The sequence below is a fragment of the Vanessa atalanta genome, chromosome 14 (genome assembly GCF_905147765.1).
Source record: "Vanessa atalanta chromosome 14, ilVanAtal1.2, whole genome shotgun sequence".
Lineage (NCBI taxonomy): Eukaryota > Metazoa > Arthropoda > Insecta > Lepidoptera > Nymphalidae > Vanessa > Vanessa atalanta.
Genome location: NC_061884.1, coordinates 3,589,907 through 3,615,231, shown reverse-complemented (window position 1 = coordinate 3,615,231; position 25,325 = coordinate 3,589,907). Strand labels below are relative to the sequence as shown.

Genomic DNA, 25,325 nt, shown 5'->3' with positions numbered 1-25,325 from the left:
GCAGAGTTCAAATTAAATTTTTCCCAAATTTATGTGTCACTAATATTACTTTAAGCTAGCACAATGTGACTATGGGAACTCCAGTTTACGGCCGAGGTTGAGAGGAATCAACCGTAATGATGACTACGTTGCTCTTGAAATACACGAAAAATATACATAAGGGGATTTTTTAGCTTATCAAATAGGTATATGTGACAAAAATAATGAGGAGCTTAAGGAAGTAATCGCGCTCTTATTACGTCAAACGAGGTTAAACTTACTGAGAGAATTCGCTATCACAAAAATGATGTAACGCACCTTACCTAGACGGCCATTATCAGGCACAGAATCCTTTTAATCTTCTGTCGTAAATGGAAATCGCTCGATTTCGCTCGAACGCGTTAGTATTATCATTGCGCTAGTGGTTTTCACCTATACATGTATAATGCTGGCAATAACCTTACCTATTATCCTTTACGACGAGTTAATGCGAGTAGTCGCCAGTCAAACATTTAGAGCTGTTCATATAAAAAAAGGACGTGTTCGCGGCCGGCACGCGATTTGTAGGCGCGCGCGCCGGGAAAATCATTCGATCGCATCGACCGCTTGGGTCGAACGTCGTCCAATCGGAAAGTGTCATCAGAACTTCTTTTTTTAATTTCGCCAACCGACCGATGTTTTAAAAAATTGTTCCGTATGAATGAAGTGACTGTGCAATGAAACGTCATGAAAAATATATTAAGGATCTAGTGTATAATAACTGATAACAAAATGAGAGGGGGCCTTAGAAACTTTTCGCGGACAATCTGAAGATGTTATTTAACATGTGGGAAAGCGTTTTATTATTTAAAAAGACTATACCGACATTCGAAATGCTGTGATTTAAATTGTATAAAATAATCTCATTGGTGTATTTTTTACGCGAGAACTTGGTTCGAAAGATATACAAAAACCAGTCAAGATGATGTCTAAAAAGCAATTAGCGTGTATGCTCGCACTGCACATCGTGTATCTATTAGTCGGTGCCAGCATATTCTATCACATCGAGAGCCCCCTGGAGTTGGCACAGAGAGCAGAAGAAAAACTAGAAAGACTTGAAATCCAAAGTAAGTCCGTTGCCAATATCATTAAAACCTATCGTACAGGAAACTTGACCTTAAAACTGCTTTAGAAATTATATCATATCCTTTTATTTCTAGTCTTCATTCATCAATACATTAATTTTATATGAATTGCGAAATTGGACAGCTTATGTAGAGCAAAATTCAATTTAACTATAATTTATACCATTAAAACGATTTTATTTGAATGGCTTATAATTTAAAAAACATTTCCCACGTATAAATCAATAAGTGTTATTTAATGTCAACAGCTTTAATTTAAATAGCTCCGAAGACACATGCGAATGTTAGTATCAGATACATTAGTCGATGTTGTAACCTTGCAATCAGATAAGTGAATAAATGCAGTTTTCAATACGATGGACACTTCACTAGTGTTTCTACATTTATCGATCCACTTAAAGGATTGTCGTAGTGATGTAACTGAACTCAAGAATGGTGAATGTAGCAATAATGAAAAAATTATAAGTCATTTAATATCTAGGACATTTGAACAGTGATTCTGTAATTGATTTATTGAAATTATTTGTAAATACAATTTAGATACAATAACAAATACGACTAATTAGTAACTCTTTTATCTCTTTCTATATTCGTTTTTTAAATGTTTATGACCATTGAGTAAAATAAAAATGATAAAATGCTTTTTTTTAAATCATTTGCCAACATTTCGTGATGTTGCTATCAACGTCAGCTGTTTAACATACCCTTGTTAACTCTAAAATGACAACCTTACTGCATTCTATGTTTTGTACTTGAGCTGATAACTATTATTGATACAAATTTGTTTCAATTTAATTTTATTTCAATCAATAAGGTGCTGTATATTTTACAAGAAAAGCAAATGAGAACAAATTATTCGGAAAACTGCAATTATAAAAAAAAATTTTTTTTTTTTCTTCTTTTATAGCAATGACTATAATGTATTATTAATTGAGTTGATAGCTTTATTTAAATACAAAATGTCATAACTAAAATTACAACCGCTTTTTAATTTTAATTTAAGTTGACTTTAAATAATCTATCTTTATCTTTACCAGATAAAAAGTCATAATAATTACTGATCGGAAAACAATTACAATCAACTTGCGTAAAGAATTAATAATACAATTTCCTCATAAAAATGTTATTGTGAAACAAATACTAATAATTTTCTAATGAAATAGTTAATTCATTTTATTTTAATAAAACTAATATATTGTAGGTACTTTACAAAATAAGTTGATATATTAACCAGTGGGTACTCAAGAAATACGAACAGCAACATAGTATTATTCTATTTAAAGGGTTAAAAGAGTGATTGAGACAGTGTAATAAAGGACAAGGGACATAATATCTCAGTTGGTAAGGTTCGTGGCAGCGTTGTAGATCCATCGATAGTTTGACTATCGATAGTACAATCGATAGTATCGATAGCTCCTGAGCAATACTATACTATGAGCAATAGTATTAATAGTATTGCAAAAACCATTACTTTTAACCTAAACTATCGATAGTCCAAAACTATAGATACTATCGATCGAGTATCAATAGTATCGCTGCTACCATACAGAGAGCTAGCGATATTGTCGATAGTATCGATAGAATTGCCGTAATCAATAGCTCGTAAGAATAATGCTCACGGAGAGCAGTCGATATCGATAGTATTGATCATGGGGAGCTATCACACGTGACAATACTATCGATAGACTATTGATTCTATCGCTAACACCTTAACTATCGATAGTCTATCGATAGTGGACTTTCGATATGCAACACTAGTTTTTAACACATTGGCGACGTAAGGAATAGTTAATATTTCTTTTTTTGACCAATTACCATCACGTGATCCGTTTGCTCAACGGCTTAAAAATATTTGAAAAAATAAAATAAGTGAAAGCGAAGTTCGTAATCGATTCGATAATTTATTGTAGAACGCATTATATCTAGCCCTCCAGAACTCTCATTTAATATGGTACTTTAAGATTTAATAGATAGCTCAAATGAAATTGATCAATCAAATATCATTTTGTAATAAGGCTAATTTTTAAATCGATTAAGAGAAGTTTTTGTTGAATGATACAATTATTACGACACAACACTGATATGAAAATTATAATAAAGTTTTTTTTTAAGTAAAATTTCTTTGGTAGTATCGATATTATCAATAAAAAATTATAGTTTATGCGTTGAGTGTAGTGATTCTGGTGCATTAAGGTTTGATTCGTTGCAGCATACGCGAACGAAATAAAAAAGTCAAAATACATTGGTCATATAACGAATACATTTAAACAATTGATTTGATTTTACATGTTTTAGAAATTTGTTAAGAAAAATGGCAACATTACCTTTATGTACTAAACGGTTTGTAAAGATCTCCGTAAAGTCCACAGAAAGTTCAGTCATAAAAATGTAAAAAAACAAATCATTTTTGATAAAATTTAAAAAAACGTTATTTATTTGAATTATTCCACATAATATGATAGTATTTTTGGTGCAACAGATCTTATGTAAAAGTTATCTACATAACAGGTGTGCATAGGCATTCATATATATTTGCAACGGTATTAATAGTAAGGTTGATAAAAAAAAATTCACATACGACCTATTAATTTTGAGAAGCGATACTTTACCAAATGATGTTCACTATTGGTATTAATAATACCAAATGTTTTGAAGAGATTAAAGGGTAGAACAAGCCCCTCTTGGTAGGTACCACCCACATATCAGATTTTCTAACGCCAAACAGCAATATTTAGTATCGTTGTGTTCCGGTTTGAAGGATGAGTGAGCCAGTGTAACTACAGGCACAAGAGACATAACATCTTGGCTCCCAAGGTTGGTTGCACATGTAAGGAATACTTAATGTTTCTTTCGGAGCCGATGTCTATCAGCGTTGATGATCATTTACCATCAGGTGGTCCATTATGAGTCTGCCAAATAATTTATCAAAAAAAAAGTATATTTAAAATCGTAATTAAACGAGTAAGGTGAGATAATATAAAAAATATATATTAGTCATGAATGAAATATATCATTAAGTACATAAACGATGTTTAATTAATAATTAAAGTTTGCAGATTTTAAATGTAATTTTTATATATTTAATGCTTAAATTTATAGAACTTTAGATATAGTCAAAAAACGTATAATTTTGTGATTAAAAATGTTTGTTTAGTTTATGAGTAATGAAATATTAAACGCAAATATTATAATTGTACCTATTTCTCGCGAACGGCTGACGTTTTATACAGCTCATATTATCTAAACTGATATAATGCTTAAGAGCAATTGCTTTATATACATGTTTTAGAGATTTTAAAACATCAACATAGTATTTAACTTTACGATAAGACTGTAAATATTTTTATTCTATATATAAAAAAAAGAACTGTAGTTGTAAGCCTGTAATTGTTTCACTGCCGGACTGAGGCCTGTTATCCTTTTTGATAAAAAGTTTGGGAGTTTATTTCACTGCTACGCGAATGTGTATTGGTAAATAAATATTGGCAGGGTTTCATGCGCAACATAATAAAAAAAAAGAACAACAATACCGCCGACAAAAATAATATGAAAATTTAAAGGCCTAGCTGTTAGTCCTAATTACTAGACCGGACTAGGCTCTCGGCTCTTGTCTAATATTAGACTATCATATATGTAAGATTTTAAATTACCATGGTTATTTTTATTACTAACAATATTTAAAACGGGATATTTACCATGTTTTTTATTTTTATTTGGTGGAGCTCGATATTTCGACATTATCTACGAATGTCTTGTTCACGAGACTCAGTGAGAACACTCACGAAATTCAGAGTCTCGTGAACAAGACATTCGTAGATAATGTCGAAGTATTGTTAGTATCATATATGTGTTTAAATTTATAGTAAACTATCGAATCCCTTTTCAATGTTATGCTAACTTATATATACAAACAAATAGACGCGCTTAATATGGTTGCAGTTTAAACCCACTTCACGATACCACCATAAATTATATCGGCCTTATTAATAAATTTATATCGATAAAGTAACGCACGGTTTTTTTTCTCTTTCATTAGTTTGACAGAAGACATTTTTGCATGGTATAAAATAATGTCGCTTCCAGCCGTAAGCTTAGACTTTTAAATTCTGCTGCGGATTTTAATGCGGTTTTATGAATGAATAGAGTGATTTAAGCGGAAGGTGTAAAATACATGCGTGTTATATTACAGATTAGCAGAGAATTTCAACTCTCCTAGCATAACTTTTTTTTTCTTTTTATGTTTATGCTTGAATCTAAAAGTTGTATATAGAACCTCATTGTACCCGTGCGAAGCCGGGACGAGTGGCTTGTTTGTAGATAATATAAGAGTTTCATGTTTCAGTAATTAGTTTACAGTTTTATAAAATTAATAAGTAAATTTATTGAAAAGAAAATGTTAATGTAATTTTAAAACATTTTCATGGATAAGATCCAATTTTGTGATCCAATGTTTCATTGTTAAGCAAGTGGGTGTAGCCATTAATGGATGACGATAAAAGGTAACTCAAAAAGTGAATTACTAGTTACAACATTGCACCAAATAGGAACATTTGTTGTAGGAACATATTTGGCTAAAAAATTAAATATTACTAAAAGTAAAAAATCATAAACCTCGACGGACATAAATAGTTAGATACTTATATACAATATTGTCTACACTTTGTATCCCCAAATAATACGTCATAGTGTAAATAATATTTATTACATTACAAGCTACAAGTATAGAATAACATTTTCTCTAAAAGTTTAATTCCTGTGCAAAATATATAAAATTCGATATAACATTCGTATTTATAATATTATATAAAAGTACAATTAAATAACAAATATAATATAGAACCATTGTATATATATTTAACTTTGTCTATTTAAAAAATATATGCAAAAACTAATATATTAATAAAACTATAATATATTAAGGTATAAATAACAATTCAATATATAGGTGATAAAAATTTTGGAACTTATATTTCTTGATTACAGGATATATCAATTTAGTATAATCAATCGTAGTAGCTGGCTTACCCTCTCGTATCCACAGAGGGAGAGACACAGACCACAGACCACCTCTGTGTAACTTGCCTTATATTTTGGTACATCATTTGTAAGGACACATTCGAACCTAATGTCCCTTAGCTAGGTGAAAACTAGAATTTCGGCGACAACTCTTAGCAAGATCTTTGAAAAGTTGTTACTAAATCAAATGCTAGTACATTTTAACAATAACAAGTTGCTACACAAGAAACAATTTGGATTTACAAGGGGTCGCTCGACAACTGACGCTGGTGTTGAGCTCGTTAAAAATATTTACAGGGCCTGGGAGGAGTCACAGGATGCCTTAGGGATATTTTGTGATTTATCTAAGGCCTTTGATTGTGTGCAACACGAAACTTTGGTCAGGAAGCTACGTCATTATGGAATTAGGGACACTGCACTCAGTCTTCTGATTTCGTATCTGAGCAATCGCATTCAGAGGGTTGATGTAAATGGAAAGAGATCTCCCGGGTCTCCAGTTACTGTGGGGGTCCCTCAAGGATCAATTCTTGGACCATTTCTCTTCCTTGTTTATATAAATGACCTGCCACATCTCCTAGGTGATAAACTCGAGATAGTATTGTTTGCTGATGATACTTCTTTAATTTTTAAAATAAAAAGACGTCTTTCAATATATGACGATGTGAACAATACTCTCTCTGAAATAGTAAATTGGTTTAGTGTTAATAATTTAATGTTAAATAGTAAAAAGACTAAATGTATTAAATTCACTACTCCCAATGTAAGATGTGTCAAAACGAGTGTACGTTTAAACGGGGAAGCATTAGATGTTTTAGAATCAACAGAGTTCCTTGGTATGACAATAGACTCTAAGCTCCAATGGGGCCCCCATATAAATAAATTGGCGAATAGACTTAGCTCTGCAGCCTATGCGGTAAAAAAAATTAGACTTTTGACTGATGTGGATACGGCACGCCTTGTGTACTTCAGTTATTTCCATAGTATAATGTCGTATGGCATCCTACTCTGGGGTAATGCAGCTGACATTAATACTATTTTTGTACTGCAGAAGAGGGCTATTCGTGCAATTTATAACCTGGTCCCAAAAGATTCGTTAAGAGGTAAATTTAAAGAAATTAAAATAATGACTGTCGCTTCTCAATTTGTTTTTGATAATGTTATGTATGTACGCAAAAACATAAATGATTTTCCCAGAAATTGTGACGTACATTCTATTAACACTAGGAACAAGAATAAACTTGTTACTCCAAGTACCCGATTACACAGGGTTAGTAACTCTTTTTTGGGGCAATGTATACGTTTTTACAACAGGATCCCAGAAAACGTTCAAAATTATTCAATTATAAAATTCAAAAGAGTCGTTAAAGAGCGTTTGTGTGCTAAAGGATATTACAACACTAATGACTTTTTAGTTGACTGCACACCTTGGGAATGAAATGATCGCCTCCAGGCTGTTTTAAACAACTAATATATACTTATCATTGTACCTACATGGAAAATGGTTAAAAAAAATGAAAAAAAATATATCCCGCTGAGTTTCTTTCGCCCGTTCTTCTCAGGTCCGAGGTGCTAAATTCCGAACCGGTGGTAGATTTTTGACAATCAATAAGCAAGTGCAAACACTTCTATATTGAATAAAGATTTTTGACTTTTGACTTTGACAGTTCTTCCCTAAAATACGGATAACAAATTATTAAAACACTAGTTACCGCCCGCGGCTTCGCTCGCCTGCTAGAGGTTAGTTGTCAGATGGCTAGACATAAAAAAGTAACCTTATATATCATTTCTCGGAGTTCAACCGTGCTTGTTGATACCAAATTTCATCGATTTTTTTTCAGTGGTGTAGCCGTGAAGGAAGAACAGACAGATAGACAGTAACTTTCTTTCACAATTATAATATTAGTATAAAATGTATTTAACAAATTACTACTATATATATACGAGACATTATTAGCTGATGCTCGTGGGGGCCATGTGACAATTGACGTACAACTGTGCATTACCTTAAAATGACCATTATTCTTTATATACGAGCTCATATTAAAACCGTAATAATTACAAATGTTGTGACAGTCGTCACGTGATTGAAATAATTTAAGACAAAAGAATAATTACAAATAATTACTAGTTGTTATCATGATGGGTCATTCTCTAAAACATATTCGTGCTTCGGATAATATTTTGAAATTTAACCAAACAATGAAATGTGCAAATCTTTGTATTTAAAACAAATAGCGGTATATACGAAATAGTTATGTTTTCCATAACAAAAAAATTAAATAAATGACGATGTTTTATATCATACTAATTGCTGTAGATTTTCTGTTATTTACAATAATAGCTTATTAAACTATGAAATAATTTCCGGTGATAGAACTTTTTGATGGCCCATCCTCCCATTCTAAATATAAATATTTTATACAGCTTTGAAAGGTGAATGAGCCATTATAAATATATGTCGAAAATCTGTAACATATTGGAGCCTGTCGTTGGTCTCCTACGACCATTGACAACTTATGAAGAGCATCTGAGTGTTAGTCGTAGTGCTCTGTCAAAGTGCACGTGCATTATAAATTATAAGCATTACGAGTATATGTTTTTCTAGCCAGTAAATAAATAAATGCAATATATTTGAGTTTTACGAGGCTCACAGCTGGGTGCCGTTAATAATAAAGACTTTATATTAAAAACGTCATTCCAGAATTTATAATAAAAATGACATAATCGAATATTCTAATTTGTGAAGTTTCGCTTACGTCATCATCAAGTTATGTACTTTTTGAGAAAAGTACGCATACGTATGTATTTATCACACTATGGACTTAATACTGGATTTAATTTCATAGGGAAATCACAATCAAAATTGATTAGCTTAGTCAATATTTTACGAATATACGTATCACTGATTATGAACAGTAGCTGTTATTAAGTCGTTCAAGTGTTTTAATCATATTTAATTGAAACGTACAAACACTTAAAAGGTTTGTCTACATCTATAGTGTACTCTCATTTACGTCATTACATATACTAAAAAAAAAATTATGTCCTTGCGTAAAATTTTCATTCATACTAAAAAAAGTCTTTGTCAAATTATTGTTGAGACCGGATTTTTATTGTAAGTAATTTCTGGACTATATGTGTTTGAAGGCGACTTCATTAATACGAGTCAGGCTATTTGTCATTTCCGCCGAGGCTCACACAGTGATTAACTCAAAAAAAATGCAAGGGAATAAAATTAAATCCTAATAAAATGTAAACTTTGTTTGTTTGTACAGACAAAAGTAAGTCGACAGGACAGCCCTGTAACGTCTTGGGAGAAGACCAAATTCAAAGACAAACACAAAAAGACACCCTATTTTATTATGTAATATTATATCCGATTTAAATATCTATTAAATTCTTGGGAACTACGAGTCTAAATATAAAAATGATTAATAATTTAATAATATAAAAATCATTTCAGTTGGTAATCAAATACAATTATACAGGTAGTAATAAATGTGAGTGTGAATTAATACTATGCCTTTTATAATGAAGAGTAATATATATATAGGGCGCGCAAATTCTAATAAAATTAATCATAATAGCCAATTATGTCAGAGATAACACATAATATGGTACTTTTGTATTTTAATTATTTTGAGCCAAGCAGGCGGTAAGCAAGACGTTACGCGTCCGCTCTTTGACCGATAAATATTTTGATATCTACAATTCGCCTAGACCAGTGTTCAATCAGACTAATATCCTCATTATAAAATTTATATGAATAGTATACTGCAGCATTGAGACAACCTTACGGAGAAGATCAGAGCTAATTCGAAACAAATGAAGTCGCAAGACCTAAGGAATAAATATAAAAGGACTTGATCCTGTAATAAGCTAAGTAGCATACCATGTTAAATATCACAATGATCGTTAATGATATATTTTATGGCATTATAAACACCTTAACGATTAGTGAAATAGGCTCGATAACCTTAAGTGCTTGGACGTAAAATTATTAATTTATAAACAATTGTATTTGTTCGAAGATTAAACTATCAAATTTCATTGACTTTGAAAACTTTACATGAAATCTCTTGACATATTTTTTATCCTATCAATATATAATAGGTTGTTTTTTTTAAATATATTCGAAAGTAAAAAAAAAGTATTTACATTTTTATTATATTTTAGTATATTTACTCAAGTAACATTATGGTGGTTGATACTTTCAAAAATATCTTATTTTTTGTTATCTGTGCAAAGGCGCCATTTTACAAAACACGTCCTGTTAATATCATTTATTGATATGTTATTGTGTTTTTATTGCATTTTCTAAATAAACTTTGCGCTGTCACCTTGAATGGTCTGTTTACTAAATGAGACAAATAGTAACTTACTCGAATCTGAAGTAAATTTTCGCATTCGGAGGCCGAAATTGTTTATTTCGAGCCGGATATTTCTAGTGTCCATTAGCATTCTGGCGGTGTACGACATAAGGAAAATCTGGTACAAAGGACATGTCGGAAGAAATAGACGTCCTCCCGCACCGAGTTCGCTGAATCTTTGATTTATGAACGGGAAAAATCACTTTTCCTCATTACTAAACGATAATTTACGATAATAGATCTATAATTGCGGAACAATACGGGATAATTTATTCACTGTCTTTTTTCTCTTTTCAATTACGCAATAAGTACGTGGTAGATGCTTAATGCTTAGACTATCTTTATAATTGCTACTTGAATTATTAACATTATTATATATACTAAATTAATTTTTAATAGGCAATGCCTTAATTAATTGATTAATTATTATCAACTTAAACTGCAAGTCTATACATTAATGATTTTATCATTTAAAGTGAAACTTATATGGAATCGTGATAAAACGAAAATGAGTCACGATAAAGAGACAAACAAAAGAAATAAATTATTAAACTACACCTTTTTTTTTCAAACACTCTTTTTTTCTTAAGAGCTTTGTGACTTTTTCCAAAGCCTTGAGTTGGTACCACTCGCTCATCACATACTCTCCAAACAACAATATTTAGGACCTATTGTAGTGTTCCAGTTTGAAGGGTGACTGAACCAGGGTAACAATAGGTACATAGGATAAAACGTAGTTCCCAAGGTTTGTGACATTGATGATGTAGAGGTTGGTTAATATTTAACTTATGTACATAGCATTGGTGACCTCTAACCATCAGTCTACCAATATAAAATTAAAAACGAAAATTTAATAAAATTTTTCAGAAGTCTCGAAACACGTATTTAAACTTATCAATACATTTAACTCTTTATTATAAGTAGTATTTGTTTTTTTATGTATAATAATATATATTCTAGTTATGTATTGTATAGTTTAAAACAAACAGCTTTTGTTTACAATCGAGCTGTCACCTGATGCAGCTATTTATTTCTATTGAGTTTGTGTAATGATTTGGCAATTAACAATATTACCTATATATTCCCAACGATATATGATATATATGTCACTATACAATATATATACCTATAGTATATATAGTCGCTCCAACCAATTAACAATATGAGGAAATTTTAATGAAAACTAAACATTGTAAACACTGATTTTTTTTGTAAACACGGCTGACGATGATACTTCGTGATTTTAAAATTAGGTCTTTAATTAGAGCTTTACAACTCAACTCACAAGTACTAAAAAAATATAACGAACACATAAATTATAATTGATTTGTTCATGAAAACATGAGGTTTTATTTCTTAAAGGCCGGCAATTATTTCTTATAGGCCGGCAACGCACCTGCAATCCCCCTGGTGTTGCAGATGTCCATGGGCGGTGGTAATCACTTTCCATCAGGTGAGCCTCCTGCTCGTTTGCCCCCTATAACAAAAAAAAAAGTTTCATTCATCATTTAATATGTAACGAAAATAGTTTCAAGTTGATATGAATTTTATTGGTGGTAAGGTTTTGGACAAACCCGTCTGGAAATGTTGCACCCGTTCGTCATATATTTTACCGCCAAACGTGCTTACTTTCGTTCTGTTCGGCTTATAGGGTAAGTGAGCTAGTGTTACACAAGGTACTTAACATATTTTTTGCTAAGGTTGGCTGCATATTGACGATGTATGTATAGATAACGTTAACAATGCCAATGTCTGCAAAATGATTACTAAAAACCTCAGACAGATGACGTATGACGTTACCATCTAAATCAAATTCTCATATCTGCTAATCGAATCTAATTTCAAGGGATTCAGATTTAAATTCCCCAGACGGTAATCTGTTAAGCCAATATCCTACACATCAAAAAGATTTTGTATATTATACCAATATTCCGTAATAAACGTTAATAGGGCAGACATCACGATCTCGCTAAGTGCTAAATACATACGAACTCAAAGGACGGTACAGATATACATATATACTATATTGGCTTTTAATGTGAGAATTTAAAAGATTTTATAATTCTAAGATTAAAGCTAAGCTTTTAATCATCGTGATAATAATCTGGAACGTTGTAGACGTTACGTAATCTAACGGTCACAGTTTTCTTTAAAGTTACTTTCTGTAGATATAATTGGCCCCTATATAATTTCGTCTAATATTAAATGAAAATATATTTACAATTTTCAATAATACCAAACCTGATTTGTTGTCACATAAATATTTCGTGTATTTTTTTTTTATATTTGTACGACAGTACGTAATTACAAATATATGTGATGATTTATATTCGACACTAACTATTAAATGAGTGTTGGAATTAAATGGCGCCCGAGAATGAAAAAGATAAAACACTTCATTGTTATTTGCTGTTTATTTTATAACATATAACTATTTATTAAATATCTATACTTGAACACGACTAAATAATACTGATAAACTCATTACTTGTTTTTTTATTTATTTATACTTTATTAGACAATTTTACATATGGATTTAACAAATGTTGCTTGAATGCAACAGGCGGCCTTATCGCTAAATCAGCAATATCTTCAAAGCAACCTATTTTTTTTCGTATCTTAATTTTTTTTTATATGAATGCAAAGACAATTATTAAGCCTATGTTCTTTTCATGAACTTTCTAGTACTTGTAATTTTTATTTTATTCGAAATTTGAATATCAATACTTTTTTAATTATTTAAATGTAACGAAAAATAGGACCCTAATTCGAAACTTTCTCTCTAGATATATAACGATGACAATCGTTGTATAGAGTTCCTTATAAAAACATTATTATAAAAAAATATAACAATCGGATTACACTATCAGATATTTCTGAAGAATACTATTTCATAACTCTAAATATGCTATAAAGGCTACAGTAATTTAAAACCTTTACATATATTTATACGCTAATAACGATTACAGATAAATACACTGATTATCCAGCGAATAATTCCTGTCCATCTCTTTACTCCTGATCTTGACAGTGACACTGACCTTCACTCGATTGTAGTTGAATTCAAGCTCATTGTAAATCGATTTTATGTCAATCTGATGTTAATCACGACTATAATACGCCGCTCCTCCTTTACAGGCGAACTATAAAATCATTCAATAGAACCTCTTTAGTATGATAAACCACTAATTACTTCCGAAACCGCAGAACGCACGTTCTTGGCTTTAAAGATTGATTCAATAAGAAGTTTTCGTTAAGACAATGGTTATTGTATGATTGTCGTAATAAATTAAATGTAGTATGATTTTATTCGTGTAATAATTTAAAGATATTACACGAAATAACAATATTACTTTGGATGGCATTCGTTTCTATAATATGATTAAACAGTTTATCTTTATTTGTAACTTAAATAGTGGAAAAGAATACCAAACTCCCGATATTCTTGCTAGATTCTTTTTGGAAACATTTGCAGAATCGAAAACCAAACCGAAACGAACCGATCTGACCTGACCTTATCGGTAAATAGACGGACGAGTGGGCCATCTGTCTAAGTGGTCAAGACAGTCCATAGACCATTGCCATCACTGATGCGATCAAGACTGGGAACTAAGATTTGTAGTTACACTGGCTCACTTACCCTGCAAACCAAAACACAGCTATTTGCCGGTATTTACACGAATATAACACATGACTAGTTCGTATCACATGACTAGTTAGTATCGTAACTGCTATTACCGGATAAAAACGTTAATATTTATTCATTTATTTTAATATTTTTATATTGTTAATGACAGTGGAAATTCACAGAATCACTTCTGTGAATTTCCAAATGTCGATAAGATAAAAACCCAGAAATCATCAGTTAGGAGCTAATTTATTATTTGGATAGTTGGATTACCCGCTACACCTTATACATACCTACTAAAGTATTTTAATCGAAAACTTTAATATTTTTTTAAATAATACTATAATTTTTTATGTAGTTGTTTGTTGTACTTACATTCAAATATATTTTGGCATCCAAATAACAGAACTAGAGAGATTCGATAAAATTTTAGAAAATCGCAATCGTCTTACCAAATAACAAAAACCTTATTTCATTAATTTATAAGTATTTTATTTATTTGTTTTATTTTTTAAATTAGTTTGGAATGAAGTGTAAAAAAACAAGCGCTAAAGTTTTTTGAACGTTGCGATCAAAGTTTAGACTTAGTAAAAACTAAAATAATCCGTTTTAAATCTATGCTTGTATAATTGATAGCTTGTTCGATAGCCTTTGACAGCAGGATACGTAATCCTTATAAGGATAAAAGTATGGAGGTAGAGATATATACATATATTTAACTAGCTGAACCTGCGGCTTTACCTGCTCGAAATTTATAAGCCACATATTTCCAACCACACCAACCACCCCGCCCCCCTTTCCCGCTTAGGGGTAGAGTTTCGTAAAATCCGTTCTTAGCGGATGTCTATACCCTATAAGGAACCTACCAAATTTCAAATTTGTAGGTGTTAAAGTTTCTGAGATTTCGTTATTAAGGAGTTAGCGGTATTTCGCTTATATACATACATAGATTCTGTCTGATGTAATACTTTGGCTTGAAGTCCTTTCACAAATGTTTGAGTTATAGAGAATGTTAGTATTATATCTTCTTAGAATAATGGAATTGACTATGTATTTTACTTTGATACAAAATCAATTTCTTATACATGCGATAAAAGTATTTTTAGCTAAAAATAATTGGAGATTTGTAAGTGTTATATTAGTTGTCTTCGTGATGAACCTCAGTCATGGTGGTTATTTTTAACGGAGACTTTTGCCAATTGCAAAGAATATTATAGCACAAGTGTGAGCAGAAACGCAGGTACATTCCGTATTTTCTAAATCTCACAATCAGTTGCGATGCCAAAACGACCGTAGAGGCTTTAGGCGCAGGTCTAATTGTTTTCCCTCCTTTTTCCGTAATGTAATTGCTTCATACTTACTTATTTATTGGCCTAGTTTAGTTTCAATTTATATTCTCGGTATCTGTTTAAGCTAGTTAGATAACTAGAAAATAAAATTCTTAAAATAAGTATGGTTCGTATACCTGTAAACTTAGTGGCCAAACCGATCTTAGGATTTTATTCAGTCAGACCAAAATGTTTATACAGTAGCACCAATAATAATTAATTTAGGCGATACAGTGAAATACACGAAATAAACAAATGGAGAATGTAACAAAGGAATTAAAAAAAAAAATACAAATTGTTTCATTTGTGTTGAGCCGAGCATAAAATTGTCGCCATAAAAACACCTTTAAGTACCCAATTAAGTTCTCATATTAACTTTTTGTCGTGATTCAGCAATTACTCTAATACTTTGTTTAACTAGATCTTTAGTATTCTACTATCACACATTGTAGTTCAATATTGGCTGTCAACGACCTTATTTGTAGCAAATAACAGTTATAAACAAAAAACTAAAACAAAAACTGTTTTAGCTATACCTAATGACATAATTATTAGAATAATAGACTATTTAAGTGTTTCAGAAATCGCTACCAACGACAACCATAATGTTTTTAAAATACATTAGGTAATAATAAAGAAAACACATAAAACATCTACGCGGTAGGAGGTAACAGGAAGTCTGGCATAAATCTTTATTTTAATATAAAAAAATTTACAAGGAGTGATGTTAGTATTTCGAAACACCTGTTCCATATTTCTAGTACTTGGATTTAATATTATTATATAATAGCTATCGGTTCCGGCTTTATACGGGTAATAAAGGTTTACAAAACGTTTATACGTCAAAATTTCTCAATTAATCGGATGATTATTTTGGATCCCATAGAGATCCTATACACAAGTATTCATTTATATTTGTTAAGAAAATCATAATTGTACATTCTTCTATAACATAGGAAATAAACAATAAATTTAATTGCCTGGCTCTGTCAGCTAATTTATCGGACTACGGATGAGAAACATGCCAACTAAAGGTCGTATCCAATGCTTGATCTCTTGATTTTATCTGATCGTAAGACTCCTGTCACATGTATTTTCATGCTTATTAGGAGATCTCAGCACTATGTTTTAATAATATATCCAATATAATTAACGTTATTTTTATATCAGACTGATGGAATAAAAATGCACGACAAAATCTAAAATGTCATATATATATATAATAGAACTCATTTTTATACTTATGTTAGTTATTGATAATTGGAATGTTGTATCAAATTTGTTCTTATTTTTAGTATATACGAATCTCTCTGTCTCTCTGTTAGGTTTTCTAATGTCTAAACAACTGAATCGAGTTTGATTAAATTTAGTAATCCCAAAGAATGGACATAGGTTAATTTTTTCAGGCTAAAACCTACGACCTCCTGAGACGGCTTTCGAAGCCACCTGAAAACTAGGTACATAAAATTTTAACACTTAGAAGTGTGTAATCCTTGTATTAATTCCTTAAGTTAAATATATTGTGATAAACTTAGTTTGGCCAGATTATCAAAAATATTAATGAGAAGATTTACTAATGTCAAATAAAAATCATCAACTAGCCACGTTGCTGTTATCTATTGTATTAAAAACGACGTAGCACTATTCTTATGCTAATAAATTTAAATAAGAAAATATATTTTATTTAACTTCCAAAAGTATTCTCAATTGTGTTGTCGAAAATTCAGATCCATCAATAGTTTTAAAAAATACATTTTTGCTATTTTCAGATCTTCTCTATGAAAATTACATTCCGAATGATCCTGATAAACAAGACAGCATACTACGAAAGTTATCCGAGTACTGCGGGAAGTCCATGTTCAACTATACAACTGAAGATGCTGAACCTCCATTCAAATGGGACTTCTACCATTCTTTCTTCTTCTCTTACACCGTCGTTAGTACTATAGGTGAGTGCTATGCTATTTATATTAAATGGATTTTCTAAGCTTAATTTGAAATACATCCATATCAAAATACCAATATGATTTACAAAGTTTCTAGAATATAAAAGACACGTTAAACAGATTTGCATTCCAGAGACCTCAGGTACGATTAACTAAAAAATATTTTATGAATAAAAAACGTCGGATTTTCGGCCATGAGATAAAGGACTATGAGAGTGAGGAAATAGGAAATGCATCTGTGATAATCTATTCGACATGTCTTAAATCTCTACATATATTAAATAATATATTTTGCAATTGCTAGTTATTGTAATGACAGCCGCGGGTCATCAGGACATAATTATTATTACACCCAGAAATAAACATAAATATATTTACAAACATTTAAATTCTTTTTTTCTGATTACAGGATACGGCAACTTAGCACCAACTACACACCTTTCAAGAATTCTGATGATATTTTATGGTTTGTTCGGGATCCCTATCAATGGTATCCTATTAGCAAACCTTGGTGAATATTTTGGAATGCAGGTAAACTCACGGTCTTTATTTTATTTAGTATTAAGATCTCTGTACTATTAACACACTTGGAGGATTCCATAATTTCGACGATGTATTTTTTCTTTTGTTTTTAAATTTCGTTAAACAGGTGGATTTTAAATAATATCGGAAGAATCAATCATCAGTCAAATAAATAATTAATAATTTAACAGATAAAATTCTATTAAAGTGTGTACATAAAATCTTAAATTGTAAATTTCGTGGTTATAGTAGATTAATCTTAATTTTGTTCATCTTGATTAGAATAAAAGTCATAAATTGTTATCTGCTTGCCACCATTACTAAGAGATATCACCAAAACGAAATCCTATTTCTTGATGGATTTGACTACATCGTCGCTCAAACCTTCGTTTTTGAGAAACACAGATTTTATTGTAATTAAAGCATTATGAGCATATAATAAAAGTAAAATCAAGTAAAGTAAACGCCTGTAAATGTTCTACTGCTGGGTTAAAGCTTTCTCCCTTTGAGATGAAGCTTATTAACACAGATTTGTGTAGTGACAAAATTACATTAAATTAGGTAAAACATGCAGATTTTATCACGATGTTTTTTTTCACCGCCGATCACGAAATTAATTATTAAAAAAGCACATGATAATTTTGTTTGCCTGAGCTTAAACACGAAATCGGTTAAGATGTTTGTCATTGGCCGTTTTTGCTCATGAGTAGGATTAAAATATCATCCTCCTGCCCTTATCCCAATTTTACTCGGGGTCGGCGCAGCATGTCTTCTTCTTCCATAGTTCTCTGTCGGACGTTATGTCACAAGTAACATTCATTCTTACCATATCGTCTTTCACACAATCTTTTGGTCGTCCCCTACCTCTATATCCATCCACATCCATTCTCAAAACCTTTCTCACAACATTGTCCTCATTCCTCCGCATAACATGGCCATACCAAGACAGCCGGTTTCCAGATAGCTTCTCGGTTACCGGTGCTACTTTCAAACTTCCTCAAAAATAAGTAGGATTAAAATAATAATAATTAATTCATAAAATAAAAGAACAAACATACGAACGTATTTAAAATTATATTTTAGGTATTAATAAAATATATTATAATCGTAGAAACCTATTTTTTAAATATAAGTGCATAATTTCCTATTAACAGGACAAATATTTATTCCATCGCTAATAATACATAGGTACAATACATTTTAATATTAAAAACATAGGTGATTGTTTATTGATATTTCAATTATTATTTTCAGCTCATTTCAGTTTATCGAAAATATAAAAGAAAAAATGAGAAACGGGCGGACAAGTTAGACTACTTCTTCCACAACCTCGGTATGCTTGGACAGATCTTCCTCTACCTCGTTCCGGGATTTCTCTTCTTTATTTTCTTGCCGGCGTGTATTTTTGTCGTCTTCGAGGGCTGGGATTACGTCGCTGGGATTTATTACGCCTTTGTAACCTTAACTACTATTGGATTTGGTGATATAGTTGCAGGTATTATTTTGTTTATATTTAAATACTCTAATTAGTTAGTCATTTTGTAATAATAAATTCCAAGTTAACTGCAGAACATGATCATGAAATGTACGAATGTTTTAGAACAATAATTATAACATTTAAAGTAAACATGCATCAAAATAAAAGTTTCGACGTTACACAAATGACTTGCGAAGTTAATTATGATAGAATAGCACAGCTTTCTGTAAGAAGAAACTCAAAACGCAAATAGAATACAAGCGTGAAATGTCAGAATTTGATACACGACATTGACTAAATTATTTACAAAATTTATAAGAAACACGTCTCAAAATAGCATACTACCATAATTCAGTAATCAACAATTCACGAATGAGATTCGAAGTGAAATCTTACAGAATCGCAATGAAAATTGATATTCAAAAGCAAAAATTTATATGAATGAATATATAGTTTTTTTACTGTATTTTTTACCCTTAGTTTATGAATATGATTTTCAGGAACTGTCAACAATGGTTTCAAGTCCGGCTATTACTTGGCATACCACATATTTCTCATCATCTGGATTACATTTGGCCTTGGGTACATTGCAATGCTTCTTGGTTTTATCACGAGCGGGATGAGAAGTGAACGAGTACACAGATTAGAACAAAAATTCGCATATCAATTGAAGTCTACACAAAGCAAAATCTTACAAGGATTTACAAGAGATATAGCCGTTATCAGGAAAATAATTAACGAGGCTAATTTACTAAAAGTAAAGGTTAGTACTCATGAATAATAAAACTTTATTTATTATCGAAAATAGAAACAAAAAACAACAAATTATATAAAATTGAAACCAATTTAAAGTTAATTTCTTATAATTTTAAATATTAAATTTATTTTCTTTCTTTCAGCCTGTATACGTCGAAACTGCTCCACATTTATATAGAAGTGCAAGTTGCCCTATTCTAACATTTGATATTGTACCGAGAGACCCTGTTGTTAAAAGAAAACGTGCTAATTCTGAAAATATTCAACTAACTGCCAAAGACATGCTTCGTATTCAGTCAGATACTGATCTTCTTGGTATTGACAAAGAAAAAACATTTACGGCATCGGCTATTGTTAAGCCTGTTGAATTACTTGCCAGGGTAGTGAATGTTTTAGGTGGATTTGAGGCCCAACGTCAAGGCAGAGGAATCAATATATTTGATGACGAACAAATTTTAGCAAGTGAACAACCACCACTTTTTACTATTGGTAAAGAATATTTATCCAGCGCTCCCATGAGAACCAGGGCTCTAAGTGTAGCGGTACCAAACTATAGAAAAGAATCAGTGTCAAGGTTAGACCATGATTTCACATGGACTAATGGTGATACAGCTGAAAAATATAGAAAAGAAGCTAATATACGAAGTGGAAAGCTATCATTACCTGCTACTGTAGCAACTAACGAAGAAAATCAGCCAAGAAGTTTATTCGCACGATTATTCAGAAAAACAAGTTCAAGTGAAAGTCCTGCTGAATATATTAAAAATACCATGAAAGGCAGAGTCAGCAGTGCTCAAGGCTCTTCAGAAAATGTAAAAGAGAAGTCACGGCGAGGAAGCATTTTTCCTACTTTCGGTATCGGAGAAGAAGAAAAAAGTGATTTAGATTCATATAAAGAAAAAACAAAACGTGGGCGTTACAGCATTTTCCCCACATTCGATTTCTCAGATGATGAAGATAGAGCTGCTGCCATGACAGCTCAACAAAAACCAAAACGACACAGTATATTCCCAACTTTTGATTTTAGTGAAGACGAAGACGTGATTGCTGCTAGAGCATACAGAGAAAAGACAAAATCTGGTAGGCATAGCATATTTCCTACATTTGATTTTAGTGATCCTGACGATGACGCAAATCGTTATAAAGAACGTACAAGAAGAGGTAGGCATAGTATTTTTCCGACATTTGACTTTAGTGATCCAACTAGTAATGACGACGATACTGTAGACGAGGATGAGATACAAAAATACCAACATCGTACTCGAAGAGGTCGGCTTAGCTTACTTCCTACATTTGGCAAAACTAAGAAGAGTGATGACGACACGATGCCGGAAAGTTCGGATGAATTAGTTAACTATAAGGAAAAAACACGTCACGGTCGCAGAAGTCTATTTCCTTCATTTGGTAATAGCAGAAAAATTAGCACGCCAGAACATTGTACTAGTGACCTTGAAAGTAGCATTAAACAATACCAAAAGCAAACGAAAATGGGTCGAAGTAGTTTATTTGCAGGTGACATTAAAAGTTATAGACAAGCTACAGAGGGTGGTCGTGGTAGTCTATTCTCTAATGATTTAGATAATTACAGAAATAGAACTAGTGGTGGTCGGCCTAGTTTATTCGACCCTGATGTTAACATATCAAATCTTCCCGAATCAGAACAAGTAGAAGTATTGGAGAACACAAGTGTTGCAGATTTACTTCGTGCATTGGCGGTTATAGATACAGTTACTGCTCAAAATTCAGAAGAACAAAGTATCGGTGAAAGTAGTACAAGGAGACGTGGATCGCTTAGGCCTGATTTCAATCTACCCCCAGTACCTAGCAGAGGAGATTTTGAAGAATCCACTGGTCCTAGAAGAAGAAGAATTTCAGTTCGAGCCGCGGCTCCTCAATTTACGCCAACTTTAGCTACAGTCGTAGCTGGGGCTGAATTGCAAATAACGGCAGCAGCACAGAGAGAAAATCGAATGACAATGTTGATGCAACCACCTCCTCCGTACTCGGAAAGTGCAAGCGAAGTTCCACCACCAAGAACTAGAAGATATTCGCCAGCACCTGTGGACTCCAACAGATCTGGAACGGCTCCAGTGCCTAGACTTTTTTCGCGAATTAGAAAAGAAAGTAGTTCAAATATGGAAGAAAACTCAAGGCGAAATAGTTTAACGGATATTGTTATTGATAGTAATAAAAATAAATCGTAAACCAGTGCCTTTGATACCATAGTGCAATTAATAGTTGTTAAGTGTTTAATTTATTGATTAATCTAAGAAGCCGTCCAGCGCTTACACTGCGTTCTAGTTGTATTCTATTGTCATTCCTTTTTTAATATTAAATATATATGAATTAATTTACTCTAAGCATTAAAAGTTATACAATATTATAAAAAGAATAAAATATATTATTATAAGACTTATTGTCTGGCAAATGTAGAAACTATTTATGCAATATGTTTTTAAATTTATTTCGCCTTTTTAAAACAGGCAATTCTAATAATAATGAAACAACTATGCAATAATATTTTGCCAGTAATATAGTATTAAATACATTCCATTAGTTAAGTAATATAGTCTATTTTTTTAAAATTTGGAATTTTTGAAGGAGGATTACAAAAACAAAAATATTGTGATATGTTTTAATTAGTATCATCAAATATGTTTAACCTTATACATTTTAACTTAGCAATAAAGTTTTATCTAGTCGTTACACTAATATAGTGTAGTTACAATAATAAAAATAAATATATATTACAAGATGTGTTTATTCCTTGATATCTTAGCATCGAGTTTAATTTTGTTCGAGTCAAACTTACTTTTAATGAAAATTCATTTAATTTCATAACACTTAAACTTGTCTGATTTATAAAACGATATACACAAAAGTTGTATTCCGGTTCCTGTTCCTGTTTTTTTTTTTTTAAATAATAAATAATTTTATTCCTATTTGATAAATCGATCAATACATTTCGTCTTTATTTTTATTTATTTATTTACAAGATACATTCTTTGTGCTGTGATTGAAAAAATAAATTATTAAAAACTACCAAAAATACAATCGTATCGTTATTTCCATTTACTTTTACATACAATACTATATGTACCTTATATATATATAAGTTCAATAAACACATCATAAATAAGATATATAAATACATCAGTATTCTTCTTTCAAAGAGATATAAGTATACTAAACTTGTTCCATAATTATATCTAGTACCAACTTTTAAGTGTTCGATATCTACTTGATCAAAATCAACACACATTTACATCATCATATAAACAGTACAAATAAAGTCATCAACGATCATAACCTACTCTAAGATGAGTATTTTAAACTTATCAATAATACAATAACGGTCTTTACTGCAATCATTATTTACAAAGAATAAATCGTCAATATATACACACGAATCGTCATCTCCATACGAAGTCTGTATGCAGTAACATGACTGCTGATTTCAAAGCCCAAGACACTACAGAGCGATATTCTGTATTGGCAATTCCAAGGCCTCTTTCAAGTGGCTAAAGTGTCTCTTCTAACGTTTTTGTCAAGACTTAAATTGGAATAACACTGATCAATGTTACCGTTGTCATCTTTTATTAGGGATTCGAAGATGGAGATTAGATTGTCCATACCAATGAGGTATCCATCTTCATGGTTACCAACTTTCCAAGCTGAATTGTGATCGATGTTCACGCCTTCAGGCACGGGAACAGTTTTTGCGAAATCTATCATCCAGATAGACGCTTTTCTTTTGTCGTGGACGAAAAGTAATGAGCTGCCGATGAGCTCGTGTGTTCTGAAGAAGTGTGATTCAATCAAAGTTGCCCGAATATTCTTGAGCCTTTCGAGATACTTGGGCTGTAAAAACATAAAAGAAAGAAATCAATTAATATGTTTAATTAACTTTACATTGCATGAAATAAATTGGAAATACTATGAGTAATAATACCAGAACTCATATTTTTATGCATATTTTATTGAACTTATATCCATCTCTCTTAAATAGATACGAACGTAGAAGCAAACAGCATAGATTTAAAAATCAATATTGTTTTTATAAATTTTTTAAACGTACAAATGTGTAATATTCAGGACTAGAGTCTAAATTTGGTTTTTGATTAAATTGACACTTACGACAGCGCTGGGAAATGCTGAAGTGAAATCTTTGAAAGCCTCAAGTATTTGCTCCCTAGTTTTGGTCGTCTTGAAGTCTTTGGAGCTTGTTCCATCAGCTTTCTTGACACCATCTATCCTGAATCCCAATGTCGCTGTCGAACTAATGGTTTCTCGCCATATCATATATCTTGGTTTAGTAACACCTTTGCTCCGGTGTTCCTCTTCTGATGGCGCTTTTGGGTCGATTTGAATCATTTTTTCATACATATCCTGGAAAATGTACATTCGACTTTAATTTTTATTACATAATTTTCAAAAAACATCGTTATAAATATCAGACAAAGATGTAAATACTTATAATTACAAAGTACAATTAATTTTGTTCTCTTTCAATTAAATTAATAAGTAAAACTTTTAAATGAAATTCTAATTAACATTTACTAATTATTATCTTACACATTAATAAGTTGTTATCGTCATTGAAACGAAAACAATAATTACAGTATCATGACGTTATTAAAATATATTAAAATAGTTATTTATAAATAAATTGATAGTTAATGAAGTGTACTATATTAAGAACGGTTTAAAAGATATACGTTATAAAAGGTCAATGTGGTTATTATAAATAACAAATAAATAAGATTATTATGAAGTTGTTAATTTATCATATACTTTATAAATTTAAAACGTGACTGTAAATAAATTTTAAAACTTCCACAGATTTTTTTAGGCAGACCTACAAATGGGCCACCTGATGGTAAGTGGTCAACACCGACCATAGGTAACGGCGCTGTAAGAAATAATAATCATTCCTTATCCAATGCGCCATCGACATTGAATAGTTGGGATAAATTTTGTAGTTTCTACTTAGAAGAACCAGTTAGAAATTCTGTTGGTTAATCTTTTATAATATACTTACTTTTCTTAATTTAGTCTTCTCCTTGGCCTTAGCTAATTCTTCTTCTAGATAAGTTCGGACTCCAACTTTGCAGTCCATAACGCACGGACAGTCGAAATCACTTAGAAGATCTTGTAATTGTAAGTACACTGTACATGT

The 25,325-nt window shown here is 31.3% G+C and overlaps 2 protein-coding genes across 6 annotated transcripts in view; one reads left to right on the top strand and one right to left on the bottom strand.

Moving 5' to 3' along the window:
• The first annotated feature begins 530 nt into the window (after positions 1 to 530).
• On the top strand, positions 531 to 22,500 carry LOC125068890. The gene is made up of 6 exons (XM_047678250.1): positions 531 to 1,085; positions 17,215 to 17,394; positions 17,801 to 17,922; positions 19,168 to 19,408; positions 19,891 to 20,153; positions 20,290 to 22,500. Exons 1-6 carry the CDS (start codon positions 941 to 943, stop codon positions 22,348 to 22,350), a joined length of 3,012 nt encoding a protein of 1,003 aa, XP_047534206.1. The 5' UTR covers positions 531 to 940; the 3' UTR covers positions 22,351 to 22,500.
• Positions 22,501 to 22,770: 270 nt separating this feature from the next.
• Positions 22,771 to 25,325, bottom strand: part of LOC125068833 (inositol-trisphosphate 3-kinase B) — a 156,385-nt gene continuing 153,830 nt past the window's right edge. For all 5 annotated transcript variants that reach the window (XM_047678159.1, XM_047678161.1, XM_047678160.1 and 2 more), the window contains 3 exons: positions 25,188 to 25,315; positions 24,284 to 24,535; positions 22,771 to 24,007 (listed from right to left, as the gene is read on the bottom strand). In XM_047678159.1, coding sequence (XP_047534115.1) covers positions 23,660 to 24,007; positions 24,284 to 24,535; positions 25,188 to 25,315 — 728 coding nt within the window. In that variant the 3' untranslated portion in view covers positions 22,771 to 23,659. The remainder of the gene's footprint in view (positions 24,008 to 24,283; positions 24,536 to 25,187; positions 25,316 to 25,325) is intronic.

Excerpts from the sequence above, each read along its gene's own strand:
- LOC125068890 (XM_047678250.1), top strand. The coding sequence starts at position 941 with ATGATGTCTAAAAAGCAATTAGCGTGTATGCTCGCACTGCACATCGTG. Across the intron at positions 17,395-17,800 it reads CACCGTCGTTAGTACTATAG|GATACGGCAACTTAGCACCA; the intron begins GTGAGTGCTATG and ends TTCTGATTACAG. Across the intron at positions 19,409-19,890 it reads ATTTGGTGATATAGTTGCAG|GAACTGTCAACAATGGTTTC; the intron begins GTATTATTTTGT and ends TATGATTTTCAG.